Source organism: Scylla paramamosain, chromosome 10, assembly GCF_035594125.1.
Source record: "Scylla paramamosain isolate STU-SP2022 chromosome 10, ASM3559412v1, whole genome shotgun sequence".
Taxonomy (NCBI): Eukaryota; Metazoa; Arthropoda; class Malacostraca; order Decapoda; family Portunidae; genus Scylla; species Scylla paramamosain.
Window position 1 is genome coordinate 8,591,129 of NC_087160.1, and position 20,812 is coordinate 8,611,940.

At 43.7% G+C, this 20,812-nt stretch overlaps 1 protein-coding gene across 6 annotated transcripts in view; it reads left to right on the plus strand.

Annotated features, from left to right (window-relative positions):
* LOC135104199 (alpha-protein kinase 1-like) overlaps positions 1–20,812 on the plus strand; it is a 160,194-nt gene that overhangs the window by 124,004 nt on the left and 15,378 nt on the right. For 4 of the 6 annotated variants that reach the window (XM_064011314.1, XM_064011310.1, XM_064011315.1 and 1 more), the window contains one exon: positions 1,932–2,257. In XM_064011314.1, the coding sequence (XP_063867384.1) occupies positions 1,932–2,257 (326 nt within the window). Of the gene's footprint in view, positions 1–1,931; positions 2,258–5,688; positions 5,853–20,812 lie in introns of those variants that run through there. The other 2 variants (XM_064011313.1, XM_064011311.1) reach the window with 2 other exon arrangements.

The following is a 20,812-nucleotide window of genomic DNA, read 5'->3' on the forward strand; positions in this document are numbered from 1 at the left end:
ACACACACACACACACACACACACACACACACACACACACACACACACACACACACACACACACACACACACATCTTTTTACCTTTTGTTCTGCTTTTAACAGTTAATCTGATGCATTATATTCTCAGTAATTCCTCACTGCTCCCACTCCCCTCCTGTCTCCCTCCCTCTCTCCCAGCTGCTGGATTGGAGTGGGTGTCGCGCCACTCATTAATGTTCAATAAAAAAGATAAACCAGATATGAAGGATACTAATTATTGTGCGTCTCGTTGTGGGCGGAGCGAGCAGGGGAAGGTGAGAGGGGACGAGAGGGGATGGTAGGCTGGAAGAGAAGGGAAGGAAAGTTGGAGGGTAACTGATAGAATAGACGTTAGGCTGGAGGAAAGAGAGGGAAGGGAGGGAGTGATGATGATAATGAACTAATGGAAGGGGAGGATTTTTAAGTGCAGGAAGAAAAGAAGAGGGATGAGAGTAAATGAGGAAGAGATGATGGAGCGGTGGTATGCTGGAAGGAAGAGAATGCAGAGAAGAAATGCTGTGGTTAATACAATAGTAAAAGTGAAATGAAAGTATTTGAGAGTGCAGGAATAAAAGAAGAGGGATGGAAGTAAATTACGGTAATGGATAATGAAATGCTAAGCCAGTGAGTAGAGGGATGTTTGATGCTTGATATTTTGCTGGCTGAGTGAAGTATTACAATGGCACTGATCAAACAACAATGTAGATTTCTTGGTCAGAACCTCAGGCGAATTTTAAGTTTATTAAGTTTAGCGAGGAGCAATAACAGTTAGTGTGGCCTTCATGCACCTTTACGTAATACACAAAACGTACAGCAGTCATAACTACTCGCGCATATACATAACTTTGTTTGCTCGTACATTCTTATATTTACATGTGACAATATATCACATAAATAAAAATGGCTACACACACACACACACACACACACACACACACACACACACACACACACACACACACACACACACACACACACACACACACACACACACACACACACACACGAGAGAGAGAGAGAGAGAGAGAGAGAGAGAGAGAGAGAGAGAGAGAGAGAGAGAGAGAGAGAGAGAGAGAGAGAGAGAGAGAGAGAGAGAGAGAGAGAGAGAGAGATTTAATATAAGTTGAGAAGAAAGAAGAAAAAGAGAAAAGTGAGGCGATGGAATGGAACAATAAAGGAAAGATGGGAAGAGGAGAGGATGGAAGAGAAGACAATGGAAAAAAATGGACTGTTTTAGTTGAAGAACTGAAAGAAAAAAAAACAATAATGAGAGAGAGAGAGAGAGAGAGAGAGAGAGAGAGAGAGAGAGAGAGAGAGAGAGAGAGAGAGAGAGAGAGAGAGAGAGAGAGAGAGAGAGAGAGAGAGAGAGAGAGAGAGAGAGAGAGAGAGAGAGAGAGACAGACGTGATGAAACAACAGTTTGAGTTAATGGAATAAAATTTAAATTGGGGATATAACTTAGAGAGAAAAATGCAGAAAAAATCAAACAAATAATGAGCAAGAAAGAAGTGGAAGAAGAGAGGAGGAGGAAGAGGAAGAGGAGGATGAGGAAGAGGAGGATGAAGAAGGAACACACACACACACACACACACACACACACACACACACACACACACACACACACACACACACACACACACACACACACACACACACACACACACACTTCTTCATTCTGGGTGAAGCTTGTGGTGAATGTTAATGGGTGAGCAGTGGTGGGCGTGGTGGAAGTACAGTGGATCAGTGGGAAGCCGTGATAAGAGGGCGTTGTGGAGGATTTTTAAGAGTTGTTCTTTTCATCTTATTTCCATTAAGTGGAGACCTGCGATACTGTGTAAGTGTTATGTTCCGCTTGTCTCGTTCCTCAGTGAGGCATTTGTGAATCCATCATGACGAAGTTTTCTCTTCCCCAGGAACAGTGGTGGGCGACGAGAACCTTTGCAGCTGCAGCATCAACAGCCACCACAACAACCGCAGCCTCAACAACAACAGCAACAACAACAGCAGCAGCAGCAACAACAACAACAAACTCCACAACCGCATCAACAGGCACCACAACAACATACGCCCCCACCACAACCACCACATCCGAGCAATGGACAACAGTCTCAGCCGCAGTCACCACAGCAGCACAACCCACAGCCTCCGCAGCAGCCCCAGTTGGAGGCGGCAGCAGCGGCGGTGGCGGCGGTAGCAGCCGAGACCAGTAGGAGCCCCGACTCCGGGCGACATGAGGAGGGTGAGTGTTGCTCGAATTGTTGTGTATGGAGGCTGCACGCCATCTCCTTCCCTCCGCTGTGGGAAAAGACGGGTGGGCCTGGTGTGCCTCTGTTGCTTTGTTTCCTGCCTCACTTTTTCTAACCTTTTTCTCTAATCTCTTACCAATAAAGAGGCTCTTACACCGGCGCTCCCTGGGTCACAGTGATCTCCACATGCACTGTAATATCGCACCGTTTTCTCCTCTCATGGATCGAGGCCTTTTTTGACGAGGTTTATATCGGGCACAATATCGGGGTAATCCCGACACCACTGACTTGGTAGTAGTGGGTAGCGGTAGCGAGACGCGGGCGGAACCTAGTGGGCATTGAGACCTTGGTGGTGTACAACTTGTGGCGGCCATAATAACTCCCTGCTGATGGTGTGTCCACTCATGGTGTCCTTGTCGCTTCGAGTGTCCGCCGCCCTCCCCGCCACGCGTCCTGCTGAAGTGGAGGATGAAGGATCCCTTTTCTGCAGCTGTCTTGTTGTTTGGTTTCTTTCTTTGTCTTCCTCCATCATCTTCTTTTGTTGACTTTAGCTTCTAGTCCTTTGGTGTGTTTGGGCGCGGTGGTGTAGTGGCTGTTGCGGCAATAACAGAAAAAAATAATTTCAAGTGCATTTGTAATGAACCCTCATACTGAACTGTAAAATATCTACTTTCCTCTTGATGTAACCTTAGTGTTTGAACGTCGCATCTGTAATCAGCTGATGACGTTAATTTTTTTGTTTCACATGTTATGTGTTTAATATATTAATGATATGATAAAGATTTTTCTCAAGTAGTTTCAAACGTGAAATGGAAGGGCGAATGTTAAAGAAGCATGGCAGGGCGAGGCAGAGCACAGCAATGCTGTGATGCGTGGCATGGCGTGGCGTGGCGTTCTTATTTCATCCTCCTATTGGTGGTTTACGAGTAATGATGACGTGGAGGACAGTGGCGTCACTGCATCTTTGAGGATAGTGGGTGGTGTGTGACGGAGACACGCTCGTGTTGGGAAGGGAAGGCTGGTGATGAAGTAGAGGAAATTATTAGCAACTGTGATACTTATTGGTCTCTCTCTCTCTCTCTCTCTCTCTCTCTCTCTCTCTCTCTCTCTCTCTCTCTCTCTCTCTCTCTCTCTCTCTCTCTCTCTCTCTCTCTCTCTCTCTCTCTCTCTCTCTCTCTCTCTCTCTCTGTGTGTGTGTGTGTGTGTGTGTGTGTGTGTGTGTGTGTGTGTGGACACACACACACACACACACACACACACACACACACACACACACACACACACACACACACACACACACACACACACGTGTTCAAATTTTGTACACCAAATTTTGAATTTGAAGGCATGAATAATAATTTTGAGTGTTCTGAGTACGAAAATTAACTTTTTAAGCACAGTAATTACAAAAGGAGGACATTAAAGTGTATCATCCGCTGCCACATGTCGAGGGGAACTCATCCCTGCTTCTGGGAATGCCGCGCCTTGCCGTGCCGTGCCGTGCCGTGCCGTGCCGTGCCGTGCTGTGTGCGCGTCGTGGGCTGTCTGGGTGACCAATAATGCCCCGCTTATGAAAGATTCCACCCAAACTATGAAAAAAAAAAAAAAAAATCTAGAAAGACATTCGAACTGAAAGTAATAAGCGGGTCCATTATTAAAAGATGAGAGATACAGGATGATGCAAAGTAGTATTTGTAGAAGTTGAAATTTTTTTTTAAGAGGTTAATGTAACGTTCAGAAAAAAAAAAAACTCAGGAGCTTAAAGCTAATCGGTAAGGATAAGAGAATACAGATATTAAGACATCGTATAAATAATAAAATAACAAAAGTATACTGGGGCATAAAATATAAAGGAGCAGGTAACAGACTCAGCAATATCCAGACTTAGTGAACTCCAACAAATATTAGAGGATAGCGGAGAAAGACTAGCCAGGACGTGGATGGATGAGTCTGAAAAGTTTCTAAGCAGAATTGTGGTGAGATTGGTACAGTGCGGTAATTGAAGATCGAGAGTGAACCGTATTGAGTTGCCAGCATGGAAGGACTGCTGTGATTATTATTATTATTATTATTATTATTATTATTATTATTATTATTATTATTATTATTATTATTATTATTATTATTATTGTTTGTACTGTTCTAATAATAATAATTACTACTACTACCACTACTACTACTACTACTACTACTACTACTACTGCGACACTCGGGCCATGAAGCGCAACTGCCTGAAGTGGAGGTGTGGGCAGTGAGACTGTCCTCTTCCACAGTAGGAGGCTTATGGTCGAAGATGAAGTGAAATTTAGTCAGAGAGAGAGAGAGAGAGAGAGAGAGAGAGAGAGAGAGAGAGAGAGAGAGAGAGAGAGAGAGAGAGAGAGAGAGAGAGAGAGAGAGAGAGAACACGTATTGGCTGGACAGTTCACATGTTTTCTAGGGATTTCAACTTAGTAAATGGATATATACATTTTCATTATAATAACTGATATTAACAACAATTATTTATTATTATTATTATTATTATTATTATTATTATTATTATTATTATTATTATTGTTGTTATTGTTATTATTTAATTATTATTATTATTATTATTATTATTGTTATTATTATTATTATTGTTATTATTATTATTGTTATTATTATTATTATTATTATTATTGTTATTATTATTATTATTATTATTATTATTATTATTATCATTATTATTATTATTATTATTTTTACTATTATTATTATTATTATTATTATTATTATTATTATTATTATTATTATTATTATTATTATTATTATTATTATTATTATTATTACTACTACTATTATTATTATTATTATTTGTTTCGCGACAATCGAACTTTGCTCCAACTTTGTCGACCATAGTCAATGAAATTCATTTTTTTAAACAGAACATAATTATGTTTATCAAAGCAGCAAATTGGCGTAGTATGAGAGGACAGCTTTAATGATTAGGTCATCTCTTTATTACTTGGTCATGGGTGTTGCCTAATCTCGAGAAATTATCATAAAATATTTCCCGCTCACAAACACACACAAAAAATTTAATTCCCTACCATTTTGCATTCACGTATATTGTATTTATTTAGTAAGTAATTTATGAAGCCCAGACTAATATTCCTGGTGGGTGCAGTGTGGCGGGAATGGCTTAGGCAGCGGGAGAGGCAGGGGTGAGGGTGGTGCATTGGTGAGGGGGAAGAGTGCACGGGGGTGAAGGGATGGGGAGGCAGGTAGCAACTGCGGAGTAGAAGTGTCGGAGGGTGGGAAGGAGGGAGTAAGAGGAATAAAAGGGAAATTATCAAACAATTAATACCTTGCTTTTATCTGATTACCGTGAGTATTGGCAAGTGAAACGAACGGAATGGAGGCGCTGCACATTTGTATAATTTGTCGCTGCTTCACCTCACAGCCTCTCCCCGCGTGTGGCCGTCAGGGAGGCACAACTAATGGAGGCTTCTTTCATTCTGGCCACGCTAGTACCGTGCGTCCTGCATCACACCTGCGTTCACCTGAGTGCCTCGTCCCCATGAAAACTTTGTTATTGCACTTTAGATAAAATAAATCCTTTCTCTTCTGTTTATTTTTCTTTTTTGTCTTTTTCCTCTCTCACTAACCCTGTAGCCCTTCATGAACTGGATTTAATTAGGCCTGGCTGTGAACTCTGGCTCAATTTAAACTGTTTTGCTGTTTTTCCATGATACACTCCCGCTCTTCCTTTTGTGCCTGTGTGTTTGTATATTTTGTTATTGTGCTTCAGTGTGTGTGTGTGTGTGTGTGTGTGTGTGTGTGTGTGTGTGTGTGTGTGTGTGTGTGTGTGTGTGTGTTTATGTTTGTGTGTAGGGAAAAAAAAGACTAGATGTTGGTAGACTAGATATTGGTAGACTGTATTAGAGAGAGGTAGACTGTATCAGGGAGAGAGAGAGAGAGAGAGAGAGAGAGAGAGAGAGAGAGAGAGAGAGAGAGAGAGAGAGAGAGAGAGAGAGAGAGAGAGAGAGAGAGAGAAAGGGGAGGGAAAAAAATCGAGACAGTACCAAATGAAGGAGAAGAAAATGGGAGGATGAAGTAATATTATTAGAGTGAGGGAGGTATGGAGGGAGGGTGGGAGGGAGGGAGGCTCGTGCTCACTTCCTGTAACAATTTAATGGTCCTTCGGGAGGCATCCTTCCCCTCACTTCACCTATTGTCCTCCCTTCATTTCTCTTCATTCCTCCACGGCCCACCTGTCTATCTGTCTGTCCTTTATTTATTTCTGTATTATTTTGTATGTATTTATCTGTTTAATTATCACTATGTATGTAATTGTTTGTAGTCTCTCTCTCTCTCTCTCTCTCTCTCTCTCTCTCTCTCTCTCTCTCTCTCTCTCTCTCTCTCTCTCTCTCTCTCTCTCTCTCTCTCTCTCTCTCTCTCTCTCTGTCCATCCATTCATCTATCTATCTGTTTATCTGTCTATTTATCCATTTTATGTACTACCGCGTCCGCCTGTCAATCTGCCTGTCAATACGTGTACGAGTGTGTCTTGGTTGAGTGTCAGTTTCATTATTTGTTTATCTATTTCAGTGATCTACATCTATCTACTACCTACCTATCTAGTTTGGTTGTTTTTTTTTTAAATATTTTTCACGCGTGTCGTATGGAATTGAAATATTGTCCCTTTCAAATTTTTCTCCGCAAATTTGTTCATTAGTGTTCAAAGTCAGTATTTTTATCATGTTTCATTTTTTTTTTACATCTATTTTTGTCAGTCGCTTTTTTTTTTTTTTGCGTTGATGTTCCGATATTGATGTTTTTTTTTATTACGTTTCCTTGTAGGTTTTTCCCCCTATTGGAGTATTGATGTCTTTTATTACTTCCTGCTTCTTGTTGACTACAGCGATGTCTTTATATTTTTTACTGGCACTTTTCTTTCTCTTTTCCTTCCTTTCCCCCTCCCTCAGTCTTCTTCCTTCCTTCCTCCCTCCCTTTCCTCATCCCTCAATCTTCTTCGTTCGTTCGTTCCTTCTTTTTCTTTCTTTCTTTCGTTCTTTCTTTTCCTTCTTTCCTTCCATCCATCCATCCTACATCTCTTTAATTTCTTCCTTCCTTCCTTCCTACCTACCTACCTACCTACCTACCAATATTCCTTCATTCCTTCCTTCCTTCCTTCCTTCCTTCCTTCCTTCCTTCCTTCCTTCCTTCCTTCCTTCCTACCTACCTACCTACCTACCTACCTACCTACCTACCTACCTACCTACCTACCTACCTACCTACCTACCTACCTACCTACCTACCTACCTACTTACTTACCTACCTATATTCCTTCGTTCCTTCCTTTCTTTTCTCCTTCTCTCCTTCCTGTCTTACTTAATAATTCGTTCCCTAAGTTTTCATATTCCTCAGGTTTTAATTTCTTCATATCTCCCTCCCTTCCATCACTTTTGACCTTATTTCTTCTCTCCTCTTACTTATCCTTTTTCATTCTTCATTTTCTTCTTATCTCATTACTTCCTTCTTTTCTTTCATCGTGTGTGTGTGTGTGTGTGTGTGTGTGTGTGTGTGTGTGTGTGTGTGTGTGTGTGTGTGTGTGTGTGTGTGTGTGTGTGTGTGTGTGTGTGTGTGTGTTTACCTCTGTCTGCCTGTAACTCTGTTTGTCGATCATTTTATTTTATTTTTTTCCTGCGTCTCTCTCTCTCTCTCTCTCTCTCTCTCTCTCTCTCTCTCTCTCTCTCTCTCTCTCTCTCTCTCTCTCTCTCTCTCTCTCTCTCTCTCTCTCTCTCTCTCTCTCTCTCTCTCTCTCTCTCTCTCTCCTCCCCTCCCCTCGTTGACGCATCATTTTCCCTTAGCTGAGTCATAATTTTAGTCGTTCCCGAGAGAGAGAGAGAGAGAGAGAGAGAGAGAGAGAGAGAGAGAGAGAGAGAGAGAGAGAGAGAGAGAGAGAGAGTAGGGCATTGTTTCCGAATTAAATGCGAAGGATTGTGCTGGGAGAGAAAATAAATGAAGTGAATGATGGAGGGTTGGATAGGCATTGGATTAGAGGGGAACCTTTGGACAGCAGAACAGAGGCTGAAGAGCGTGAGTGAGACAGGGAGTGAGGAAGAAGAGATCTGTCGAAGGATTTCAGTATGACGAGCGAATATGCATCTCTGTACCATCATCCTTTTGAAAAAATAAGGAGGGAAAGGGGACAGATCCTTGATAAGTCTTCCACTTGAATCTCATCTTATACTCCAATGAATTGATTAAGTGGTATATTTAATCCTTTCACTGCGACACGAAACAATTAGCAGCATCAGAAGCAATGCGTGAAGTCTTTATAAGCATCTACAAGAAAGTTAGCGATGAAGAAGAAAACATTCTGCAACCTCAAAGATTGGATGTGGCTGTAGAACAAGTAAAGATGTCTCAGACTGATTGGTAATTAGAGAAAGGTGTACCAAGTGGCAATCAAAGGGGTAACATGATGGAACAAGAAGATTACGTACACAACACTGCTCACGCCGCCGAAGCACTCATGGCTGTGTTATGATCCTATTATGCATAACCAACCAGCCAACCAACCAAACACTGACTGGCCATCCCCTTCTCTTTCTTGCTCTGCCGTTCAGATTGGTGTTCCGGAAAAGTATAATTTGCGTATGAATATTCCTCTGAGGCTATAAAGTTTCCTACCGACTTTTAAGTTCTCCTGCTTGCAGACACTCCTCCTTACAGTGTTCCTCTTTATTTATGATATGTCCCTCCTTACCTTTAGATATTCCTCCACGAGTTATCATTATCTTCCCCTAGTATGCCAAACAACACAAAGGGTATGACGCAATAAACAGAGCTCCGCGTGAAACAAAAGGCAATTACATAAGGCAGTAACCCTCCCGTAGGTGACAATAAAGGGACGTGCCAATTAGTGTCTCTCCCTACTAGTAAACACTGGTCATTACAGCCGCACAGAGTACTCACATGGAGCACAACACACATACACATCATTACTACACCCTCCCCGATCTGTAATTGAGGCAAAAAAATTTCACTGCGTAATACGAGATGATGATGTATGACTGTTTAAGGCATCAGTGGCGTCCCTTTCCGACACCGTGTATCTGTAAGGGTTTTGAAGGCGCTCTCTTATAGCTCCGAGTTGTGAGCATTGCTGGTACTTGAAAGCAGTGGTTTGTCCTGTCATCATTATGACCTATTATCGCTAATTTGAAAAGACATGGGTTACAAGTTTACGGTTATGCTGTGACCATCAAATTCCCTTAAAACTCGTTTGGGTGGAACGGCAATTAGGAAATAACTTTATAGGGACATAATTATGGTAATAGAGTAGAAATTATGCATACACTACCATCATCTGTAGGGACATTGAGGAAACGGGATGGCGTGGGGTCAGGGAAGGCTGGAGTGCCCTGTGCCTCCCTTCCCTGCGCCTGGAAATCTCACAAGGCGCACTAATGGACCTGATGTGCCAGCCTACTCTTTTTCGCTCAGCTTTTTTTTTTAAAGCTCCATTTAAGTGGGCTGAATTTTTTTTTCTCTTTCATAGCCTTTGGCCAACTCCCTTTTAAACGCTAAAAAAATGATAATTATAAAAATAAATACATAAATAAAAATGCTTGTATTGATCTAGACTTCAGCTTCATTCATAGATAGGGGAGACAATGGATATATTGCTACTTTGGTTAGTGAAACCAATCCATTTCAGGTCACGTAATGAATGGACTGTGGTTGTAGGTTCACGCTCCCGTCATGACGCTTTTTTAATTAAAAAAAATCGCAACGCCATGCCTAGCTTTTTTTGGAGGTCTTTATATGTAAACCGTATCCTTCTAAAGTGTGCGAAAATCCAGGAATTATAAAAGCATCCCTGAAAAGTCTCTGAATGGCAGACGACACACGAAACACCGAAAATCCACAAATGTTTGAAAACGCTCCTGAAATCCCTTAATTGTATAGGACATTTCTGGAAATTCCTAAATGATACAGGACACCGTGGGGAAAAAAAAAAAAAGAAAGCTCTTGCTCAAAGAAAATGTAACACCAGCATCCCAACTAACCATAAGTGGGCGGATGGCAGCGGCTGTCTGCAGAAGTGAGGAAAGGAGCTTCGTCAGGAGAGCTGGTGAAAGGGCGAGACGGAGGGGGTGTGGTGCTCAGGTGACCAATTACTGGCCACCCGCTGTAGAGCCCATGGTGAGTGAGTAACAAGGTCCTGGAGTCACCTGCCGTCAATTGGAATGTGGATGTGCGACCTGCAGGGCTGGCTTTGAGACACCCGTGACGGAGAGGGACTGGGAAGGTCGGAGGTGGAGAGCAGTGCCTTTGAAGTGTGGTAGGTGCTGGAGATGAGGGAGTAATGGAAAGGATGGAGGCCGTGGTAGACGTCAGAAGTGGCCAGAAAATTTGGTGATGGAGTTGTTGATATGGTGAGTGAATTAATTAGGGTGTTGAGCAGACAAGGTATGTGTTGTTATGGTGTTTGCTTGTGTATGCGTAAAGATTATTGTAATTTTTTTTTCGCTTACTTGTATGAGAGGTAACTGGCGATGGAGGCGAGAAAACTGACTGTGATTCTGGCGTGGTGAGGATATGAAAATTTATTCTTTTGGCATATTAGTTAATTATTTAGTTATTTTAAGTTTTTATCTATTTTTTTTATTACATCGTTATTTTTTTGTTTTTGTTGTCATTATTGTGAGAGGTGGTGATGGTGGTGGTTGTACTGGTGGTGGTGGTTGTGGTGGTGGTGGTGGTTGCATTAATGTTAGGAGGTAGTATTAATTCTTGCTGGTTGTAGATGACTGGTAGTGGTTGTAGTTGTCAGTTGTGGTGACAGGAGAGAGGGGGTTGCATTGATTCCATTTTAAATTTTTACAAGAAAGAAGAGGAAGAAGAGGGTTCCTGCATAACTTGCCTTCCTTCACCACATGCTCCTCCCGTCACTTTCTTTGCCTCACTGGATGGTTAAGGGATGGGGAGAGGAAGAGGTGGGAACGGGGGCGGGGTGGATGTCATCATATATCTTTCCTGTGAGAGCGAACTGTTTTTATTACTTGGGAGGTGATGTACGAGTAGGTGTTGCCCCTCTCTCTCTCTCTCTCTCTCTCTCTCTCTCTCTCTCTCTCTCTCTCTCTCTCTCTCTCTCTCTCTCTCTCTCTCTCTCTCTCTCTCTCTCTCTCTCTCTCTCTCTCTCTCTCTCTCATTACCTGCTAACAAAGTAAGGCAAGACTCTCTGTCAACAGTTACACAGGATCAAACAAGACAATTACCTGAGAGAGAGAAAGAGAGGGAGAGAGAGAGAGAGAGAGAGAGAGAGAGAGAGAGAGAGAGAGAGAGAGAGAGAGAGAGAGAGAGAGAGAGAGAGAGAGAGAGAGAGAGAGAGAGAGAATTAAGAGGTCGTAGTTCATACAGATAACCGTTCGGGAGGCAGCCTCTATCGACATTATCTGTTGTAGTAAAGCAGGAGGATGTGGTACGTGGTCAAGGAGAGGAACACAGGTGAACACAAAGGAAGAACAGACAGTATCAGTGACACCACCACCATCATCAGTAGCAGCAGTAGGAAGAGGAGGGACACAAAGATACACAAAGGAACACAAAGGAAGAAACACAAGCAGATCTGTTGCTCCTTACGTAATTGTTTAGGGGAATGGGACAGCAAAGAAAGAGGAGGAAGAGAAGGGGAAGAATAATAAAAGCTAAAAGAAAAAAGAGAAGACAGGGAAATCAGAAGGAAGGGAAAGGGTAAATGCAGGATGGTAAAGAACTGGGATGTGCTTCTTTTCTCCTCCTCCTCCTCCTCTCATGCATAACTTCACGCCATATAATCATCCTCAGCTCTCTTTTTTGTGCTTTCATGTAACTTGGTGATATTTGATCTCTCTCTCTCTCTCTCTCTCTCTCTCTCTCTCTCTCTCTCTCTCTCTCTCTCTCTCTCTCTCTCTCTCTCTCTCTCTCTCTCTCTCTCTCTCTCTCTCTCTCTCTCTCTCATGTACCCTCGTTGTGTTTCCCAGTAACGTATGCTCGTGTCTGGGAAAGTAGACAAAACGAGCTGTGTTTGGTGAGCTGATAGCATTTTTGTTTTCCACACTCACCGAAGTTTAAATTTCTTGGAGCTTTTGTGATTTTATAGTATTACAAAGGATCTGTTTGAGTCTTAACGAACATTGAAGAAGGCACCAGATTTTGTTTTATTTTATTTCTTCATATTTCTCTCGTCTTTATTTTCTTCATCCGGTCGTCTTTCTTTTTTTATTTTAATATTCGTTTTCATCATTTATATCTCTTGTCGGTTTTCTTTTTCCTTTTTTTTATTAATTTGTATCCATTATTTTGCTTTTTAACTAACTTTCATCTTTTCGTTTTCTTTTCTGTATGCATATCTGCTTCTGACTGGAGGTATTATGATATGTATATTTAGCTTCAGTTAAAAAAAGTACTCTTTAATATATTCTGTTTGTCCCCTTCACTTTTTCTGTCTTGTTGAATAGAGTCCCAAGTGAAAGCGGATGCCAAGCGTCACGCAGCACCAAAACACCTTAGACGCAGCCATGGATGTGGATTATCTGAGCTCCTCCTTTGTGAAGTTCCCATAACCCTCGTAACCCTGACCCAGGATGTTGAGTTTTGATCTGAGGCGATGGAAATTAGAAGAGAGTTCCCTGCGATGTGGTGTTGTATGTGGCCCCATTTAAAAATCCCACCTGCTTTGGTCTTGGCTGGATTCTCTACGTGGTCGATGAAAGCCTCGCATTGAACACCAGCCACAATACATGCTGCGCAATATCTCGTCTTCGTGTTGACTCGCAAATTCCACTACTATTTTTCTCTCTTTCTCTAGCATTTGTTAGGCTGAAGGTCATTCCGGCTATACTGATTTGTTACACGTTTTTCCTCTCCCTTTTTTTTTTTTTTTATTCCTGCCAGTTTATCTTCACCTTTTATTCTTCGTCTCTGTTTCTACGAAATTTGGTTAGCAGGCGTGACTAAAACAGTTTATTCCCTCTCGACGTGTGCGGCGTTGTAATAACATTTGCTAGACCGTGAACATTACCCATAACAGTAAGACTTAACGAGAGAGAGAGAGAGAGAGAGAGAGAGAGAGAGAGAGAGAGAGAGAGAGAGAGAGAGAGAGAGAGAGAGAGAGAGAGAGCGCACTCTGGGCCTTGGAACACAATGACCAGGGTTAAAGAGAGTTACCTTCGTGAACTGCAGCAGGTGTGTTCCAGATGATGAATGGCTGCCTTGTGTTGTAGCCCGATGTGGTGTGTGTGTGTGTGTGTGAGAGAGAGAGAGAGAGAGAGAGAGAGAGAGAGAGAGAGAGAGAGAGAGAGAGAGAGAGAGAGAGAGAGAGAGAGAGAGAGAGAGAGAGTAAGGCGGTGGAATTGCCGTAAGATTGATTAGGTGGCTGGTTGGTGGTGGTGGTGGTGGTGGCGGCGGCCTGGTTGTGTTAGGGTATACTTTGATGATAGTGATGGAATGATTTGATGGTGGAATGATTTGATGGTGGTGGTGGTGGTTATGTTGAGGTGTTCAGACGTTGATTGAACTGCGTAGGTTTTTTGGAGCGGCTGGGTGGTGGAGTAGGGAGTGATATAGTGGCTGGGTGGTGGAGTAGGGGAGTGGTAGAGTATGGGAGTGATGGAGCGGCTGGGTGGTGGAGTAGGGGGAGTGATGGAACGGACTGGTGATGAAACTGGAGGATGACAGGTGACCGGCTGGTGGAGGGGGTGGCTAGTGGAGTAGTGGAGTGATATCGTGGCTGGGTGTTGGAGTGCAGCTGTGATGGAGTGGGCGAGTGGTGGATTAGGGCAATGATGAAGTGGCTGGGTAGTGAACTGCTGGAAAAGTGGAATCGCCAGGAGATGGAAGTTCGATACTGGAGTAGATGAGTGGTGGAGTGGGTAGGTCTCTAGTACAGTAGTGATGGAGGAGGTTGTTGGTGGAATGTAGCACTGATGGAATGGATGGTTGGTGGGGTAAGGGAGACACAGGAATGGCCTGGATGGGGGAGTGGAGCAGTGATGCAGTGAAACAGTGAATTAGTTAGGTTCGGGTGAGCTGTGTTACGAGGTCGGTGGTGGACTGGCGGGTAGCCGCTAATTGCTCTGGATTGTGGAACCTACCCGATAGCAGGTCGACCTAGATTCGTACCTGCAGGAGCCAGGTGTACCAGGCAAGGTGCTGGAGACACGGCATAGGTACACCTCTGTTTAGCGGTGCGAGTATCCATTTGAAAAAAAAAAAAAAGATAAAAAATGCAAATAATTATAGTGTACCTGAAACCAGGAAAACTTGATTTATTTTTTCATATAAGAATTAACTTTTTTTTTATATACTTGCAACTATTCTAATATTTGTGTTGCTCCACTGGTCCTATACGAGTTTGGATTCTGACTCTTGCGAAGGAAGTAACTGTAAGAGTGGAGGGAAGATGTGAGTGGGTGTGGAAAGGATCTGGAGAAGCTAAGATGCGCGTGGAGTCGATGGAAGTGGCATAATGGGTGAGGGGAAGGACGAGGAAGGATGTTTATGAGGAAGGGTGTGTGTGTCATAAGCGAGCGAGACGAGGAGGGTAGAACACCGGGAGGGGACACTGACCTCGGAAGTGGCACGCACCGACAGGACTACTGAGGTACTTCCCTCCTTTCGTAAGGAGAAGGAGGAGAGGTAATGGGAGTGGAGGACGGACAAGGGGCACCGAGGGATCTTGAGTGAGATGAGGAGGTGGGATGCCTTGGCAGCACACTAGTGACACGAGGGGACCGGGGACCGAGATGGAGCAGCGACAGCGGGCAATGATGGAAACATTGATTGAACAGTGACAGGTGTACATATAGTACTGTATGCATCAGCTTTTAATAGTTTCTGAGAAGACTTACATGAATGGAATATCGAATGATAGGAACAAAGTCGAAGTTGGAGCAATAACAGCGAAACGTTAGTGATATTATTGATTTAAGTTATAACTGTAATGTATTGTGCATCAGTGTGTAGTAGTTCTTTAGGAGAGTAAACATGATATTGAATAACATTTACAAAGAGAGAGAGAGAGAGAGAGAGAGAGAGAGAGAGAGAGAGAGAGAGAGAGAGAGAGAGAGAGAGAGAGAGAGATGCAAGAGGATATAAGACACTCAGGGGACAAACACAGAATCACACCACTCAGTGCTGCGCCACCCCATCATCACCCGGCGGAGACTCGCTGATCGCTCGCTGCCGCGATGACGAATGGCGTAATTTAATCATTTATTGCGATTAAATGTTGTATAATCCGTCGACACATTCCGGGATACGTAATGAAAGACTGTGATTTCTTTTGCTCCATGAAATTACATTGTTCCGTTAAGTATCGCTCGCTGCTTGATGAAAACGTGCGCTCTTATTGTCCTCCTCGGCTTCTACGTGTCATTCATTGCCTATGTTTATCACTCGGTACTTTATAGTATCGCTCGAACCATGTTCATATTCACTCTTGGCGTAGGAAGTGTCGTGGAGGGTCCGAAACCTTTTATACGTCCTCTATTAAGTCAAAGTTCGCTTAATTTGTTGCCACGGGTGAAGTTCAGGATTACGGGTGAGAAGTGGAGAGTGGTGGAGGCGGTTTAGGGTGTGGGGAGAGTGGATGGAAGCAACTGAGTATATCTTCGATTGTTGCGCAGTGGTGTGGGGTGGCTGGAAAGGGTTGGTCGAGAGGGGCACGCTTTCAGGAGTGTCGTGAAGGAGTCTTTTGGTATCGTTGTCTTGTGATAGTTGACACGTTTGGGTGTTAAGGAAAGCTGGATGTACTGATATACAGTGATCACTGGCTCACTGGTGGAATATATATACTTGTCATTCACCTTTCCCCAGGCTCTTACACACACACACACACACACACACACACACACACACACACACACACACACACACACACACACACACACACACACACACTATACGCTCAAATCATGTTTACGTATAGGTCTATAAAAAAACAAAAAACATATACGTAATTGTCACTCTCCATCATTACCGGCATCAACACCATTAACAATATCAGCATTTGAACACAACATCCCCAGAACATCAGCATGAACAGTAATATTAGCAGCAGCAGGAACAACAACAACAACAACAACAACGACAACGACAACAACAACAACAACAACCATTACTGCTACTGTTACAATTGTTCCTCCTACTACTGCTACTACTGCTACTACTACTGCTACTACTACTACTACTACTACTACTACTACTACTACTACTACTACTACTATTACTACTACTGCTACTGCTGCTACTACTACTACTACTACTACTACTACTACTGCTACTACTACTACTGCTACTACTACTACTGCTACTACTACTACTACTACTACTACTACTACTACTACTACTACTACTACTACTACTACTACTACTACTACTACTACGACTACTACTACTACGACTACTACTACTACTACTACTACTACTACTACTGCTACTACTACTACTACTACTACTACTACTACTACTACTACTACTACTACTACTACTACTACTACTACTACTATCAACACCACCACCACCACTACTACTACTACTACTACTACTACTACTACTACTACTACTACTACTACTACTACTACTACTACTACTACTACTAGCTACCACCACCGCTACCATCCTCGCCACCAGCTTCATTACCACTCATCTCATCACCTTGCCTTATATAGCCTCCCCTGCAGGATGGCCTTAAGCTCGGGTCCTACCTAGTAATAATATGTAGTTGCTTAAAGTTTCCTGGCGCTCCTCCCACTATCCACTCCCTCCTGGGTCTCCTCTTGCCTCCCCGATGGTAGCCCGCGGCCACGACTATATTCTATCTCCCCCTTCCCTGCGTCGCTCACTCTTTCTGGTGCAAATATCAGGAGTTGGAGGCGAGGGAGACGAAGCGTGGGAGGAACATAAGGACGGGGTGTGAGGAAAGCCCCATTCACTTCCCGGGGAAAGAAAGTCATTATCATCATCCTGGCGGCATCTCATCACTTCCTTCTCTGTCATCTACCTCGGATGATGGAAGGCCACGCCAATAAGTGATGTTCACCCTTAGTCGCCTTACACACACACACACACACACACACACACACACACACACACACACACACACACACACACACACACACACACACACACACACACACACACACGGAAGACTAATCCGAGGCTCGCAAAGCTCTCTTGCTGCCCACTGCCCGAGGCGCCACGGCCATTGTTCATCGTCTTGCAGCAGCTGAGTGTTCCTTGCAGCCTCCTCTCCTCTTCCCTGTTCCTCGTGCCTCATCATTTAACAATCTGCTCCCCACCTCTTCCTTCCTCCTTCTCTTCTCTTTTCTCTCTTCTTCTCTTCTCTTCTCTTCTCTTCCCTTGGTCATTTAACACAATTCGCTGGCGCTTTCTTCTCTGTTACTCTCCTCTGTTACTCTTTCCTCTTTTCCCTTAACATTAACTCCCTGTATATTCTTCCTGTTGCTCCTTCCTTTCCTGGTCCGTTTGTCATTTCCTTTTAACATTGAACTCTCTATCTCTTCCTCTTCTTGTGCTCTTCCTTTCCTTACTCTGGTCTCCGCATCTTCCTCCTCCCTTGCTCCTTTACTATTCGTCGTTCCTCCTGTTCCTTCCTTCATATTCTTATTTTTTTTGCCTGTTCCTTATCTCTTGCCTCCTTTCCTCTTCCCCATTTCTCTTGTCCTTTCCCTTACTCTCTACTTTCCACTACTACTATCTCTTCTTTTGCTCCTTTTCCGCTTCTCTATTCCTTCTTTCCCTCTTCCTCCAAACTTTCCACATTTTCCTCCTTTCTTGACCCTTCCTCAGCTGTCTGTTTCCCTTGTGTCCTTCTGCCAAATTCTCCTCTTCCCTTACATCTCCTCCTTCTCCTTTTCGTTCCACCTTACCCTTCCTCCCTCTACAATGCTGTCTTCCGGGAACTCCTCCAGAGGAAGAAGGCAGAAGGGAAAAATTTAGCTGGAGAGAAAATTGTGTGTGTGTGTAATAATAATAATAATAATAATAATAATAATAATAATAATAATAATAATAAACGGTTTATTATTTAGGCAGTTAACAAACTGAAAATGTACATAGGGGGTGGGGAAATACTTAACATTAATCCTAAAGGTAAGTCTAATCTAGAAGGGACTATTGATTGATGGCTCGCACCATGGTGGGAATCGCACTGAGTCTGTACCGGTCCGTGCGCGGCGCCTTTAGGGGCGTTATCTTGTTGTGGTGTCTGGTGGCACGGACCGGGCGAGGCGCGTCAGGCGGCAGCATGTTTCTGAGACGTGGATGATGCAGTAGTCCCCTTCCAAACTTCTCCAGAGCCTCTCGGTGCCTGGTGGATAGTCTGGACAGACTCAGGGTGGTCAGGGCTTCTTCATAGTGTGTGTGTGTGTGTGTGTGTGTGTGTGTGTGTGTGTGTGTGTGTGTGTGTGTGTGTGTTTGACCCTTATTTCCTTCCCTCTAGAAACAAGTGCGCCTTAAAGAACGATCTGTTTTCCAGTGTAAATTCCAGCTATAATAATTGGAAAGTCGAGGCAGTGCGCACTGGTGACATGGTGATAATGAGGTGGAGGAGGAGGAGGAGGAAGAAGAAGAGGAGGAGGAGGAGGAGGAGGAGGAGGAGGAGGAGGAGGAGGAGGAGGAGGAGGAGGAGGAGGAGGAGGAGGAGGAGGAGGAGGAGATCAAGGTAACGACGACAATGGAAACGGCATAAACTATGATAATGATTATGATCATTATCTGAAGGATGAGAAATAAAAGAAAACGAATATTGATTAGTCGACGCTGGATCCAGAAATATATTTTGTACCTTGAAACACGCGATTCTGAAGAAAAAAGAACGAAGAGACATAAAGGAAAAAAAATGGTTCAAATAAAAAAAAACGTTAAAACTAGTGAAATCTTGATAATAAAGAGAATGCCATTGAAGATGTAATGAAGGAGGAATGATGGGAGTGATGGAAGGAAAACAAGGGGACGCACAGGTAACTCCGATGATACTCATTAGCCAGGCGAGGAAATAGTCAGAACCAGGTGTGAGGGAGTCGAGACTTTTGTGTGCTGTCTCCGGCACTGGATGACAGTACACACACACACACACACACACACACACACACACACACACACACACACACACACACACACACACACACACACACACACACCTCTTTGCATCTTGTTATAGCTTCCTGGTTGTTTTTACGTCATTGATTTGTAATTGATTTTATGATAATTAGCGCGCGTGCACGTGTGTGTGTGTGTGTGTGTGTGTGTGTGTGTGTGTGTGTGTGTGTGTGTGTGTGTGTGTGTGTGTGTGTTCATGCATCGTGAATAATTTCAAATGTCTAGGTATATATAAAGTGGATGTACCGATTACGTCCTATAGTACGCTGGACTCGCGTACATTATTCGCATTTCATAAATTTTCAGATACCAAAACACCACACAACATTTTAAGTTATTAGGAAATCTGCTTTTTCTTCTTTCCTTCGCACGCTGGAAGCACTCACCCCTTCATGATGTAAGCACGAGCCTATCGTAACCTCAGCTGGCGTTTTGATTAACAATGTATCCTGACCCTCTCTGCCCGTCCCTCCTCCTGACTAGACTTTCCTTGTTCCTCCGTGATATCCCTTGTTCTTGCTCCTTCCCTCCCCTCCTTGAGCACTCATGTTACTTGTGACCTCCCTGTCTTCCCTTCACCTCCTCTTCCCCTCCCCCTGCTATCTATTCTGCTGCAACCCTCATACCTCACCACTAAGCATCCCGCGCGCCCCTTAGACCTCCCTGCGTATGTTCTGTGGACGAAAGCTGCATTTGTGAGAGACTGCGTGCTTCCCACGGCTCAGGTAAATCGCACGGTTTAGGGGGATTAACATATAATGCTTCCACCTATTCTACATTATCCTTGAGAGAGAGAGAGAGAGAGAGAGAGAGAGAGAGAGAGAGAGAGAGAGAGAGAGAGAGAGAGAGAGAGAGAGAGAGAGAGAGAGAGAGAGAGAGAGAGAGAGAGAGAGAGAGAGAGAGACTGGAGCGCCACAAAAAAAGTAAAAGAAAAGAAAGAATACCTGAAGCTGTTTATTCATACCCACATCCACTTCAGATCTTTCCCTCCCTTGTCCCTCGTCACCCTAGCTCCATCTGAGACGCTCCTCCGCCGCATACATACTAAAGACCCACATCCGTGCCTCTCTTTAGCTCTCTCACTCACCCACACCTACACTCACATCCCACATACGCACAAACCAACATTCCCACACTTTTTTCTTTTCGTGCCAGATTTTTATTTTTATTTTCACTTAAAAATCCTCATTCACTGAACTCACTTCACGTCACCTGCACAAACCTCTCTATTCATCCACACAAACCTTTCCAGTCCTCAAGCATGACCCTTTCCATCATCACCGCCCCCTCCAACCCCCCCCCCCCCACACACACACACCCACCCTGCTATTTCATATATTTACTCACCTCGGTCTAAGCTGGGGTGTTTGCCATGCCGTCGACACCCTCGCCAACCCGTCTTTACTGTT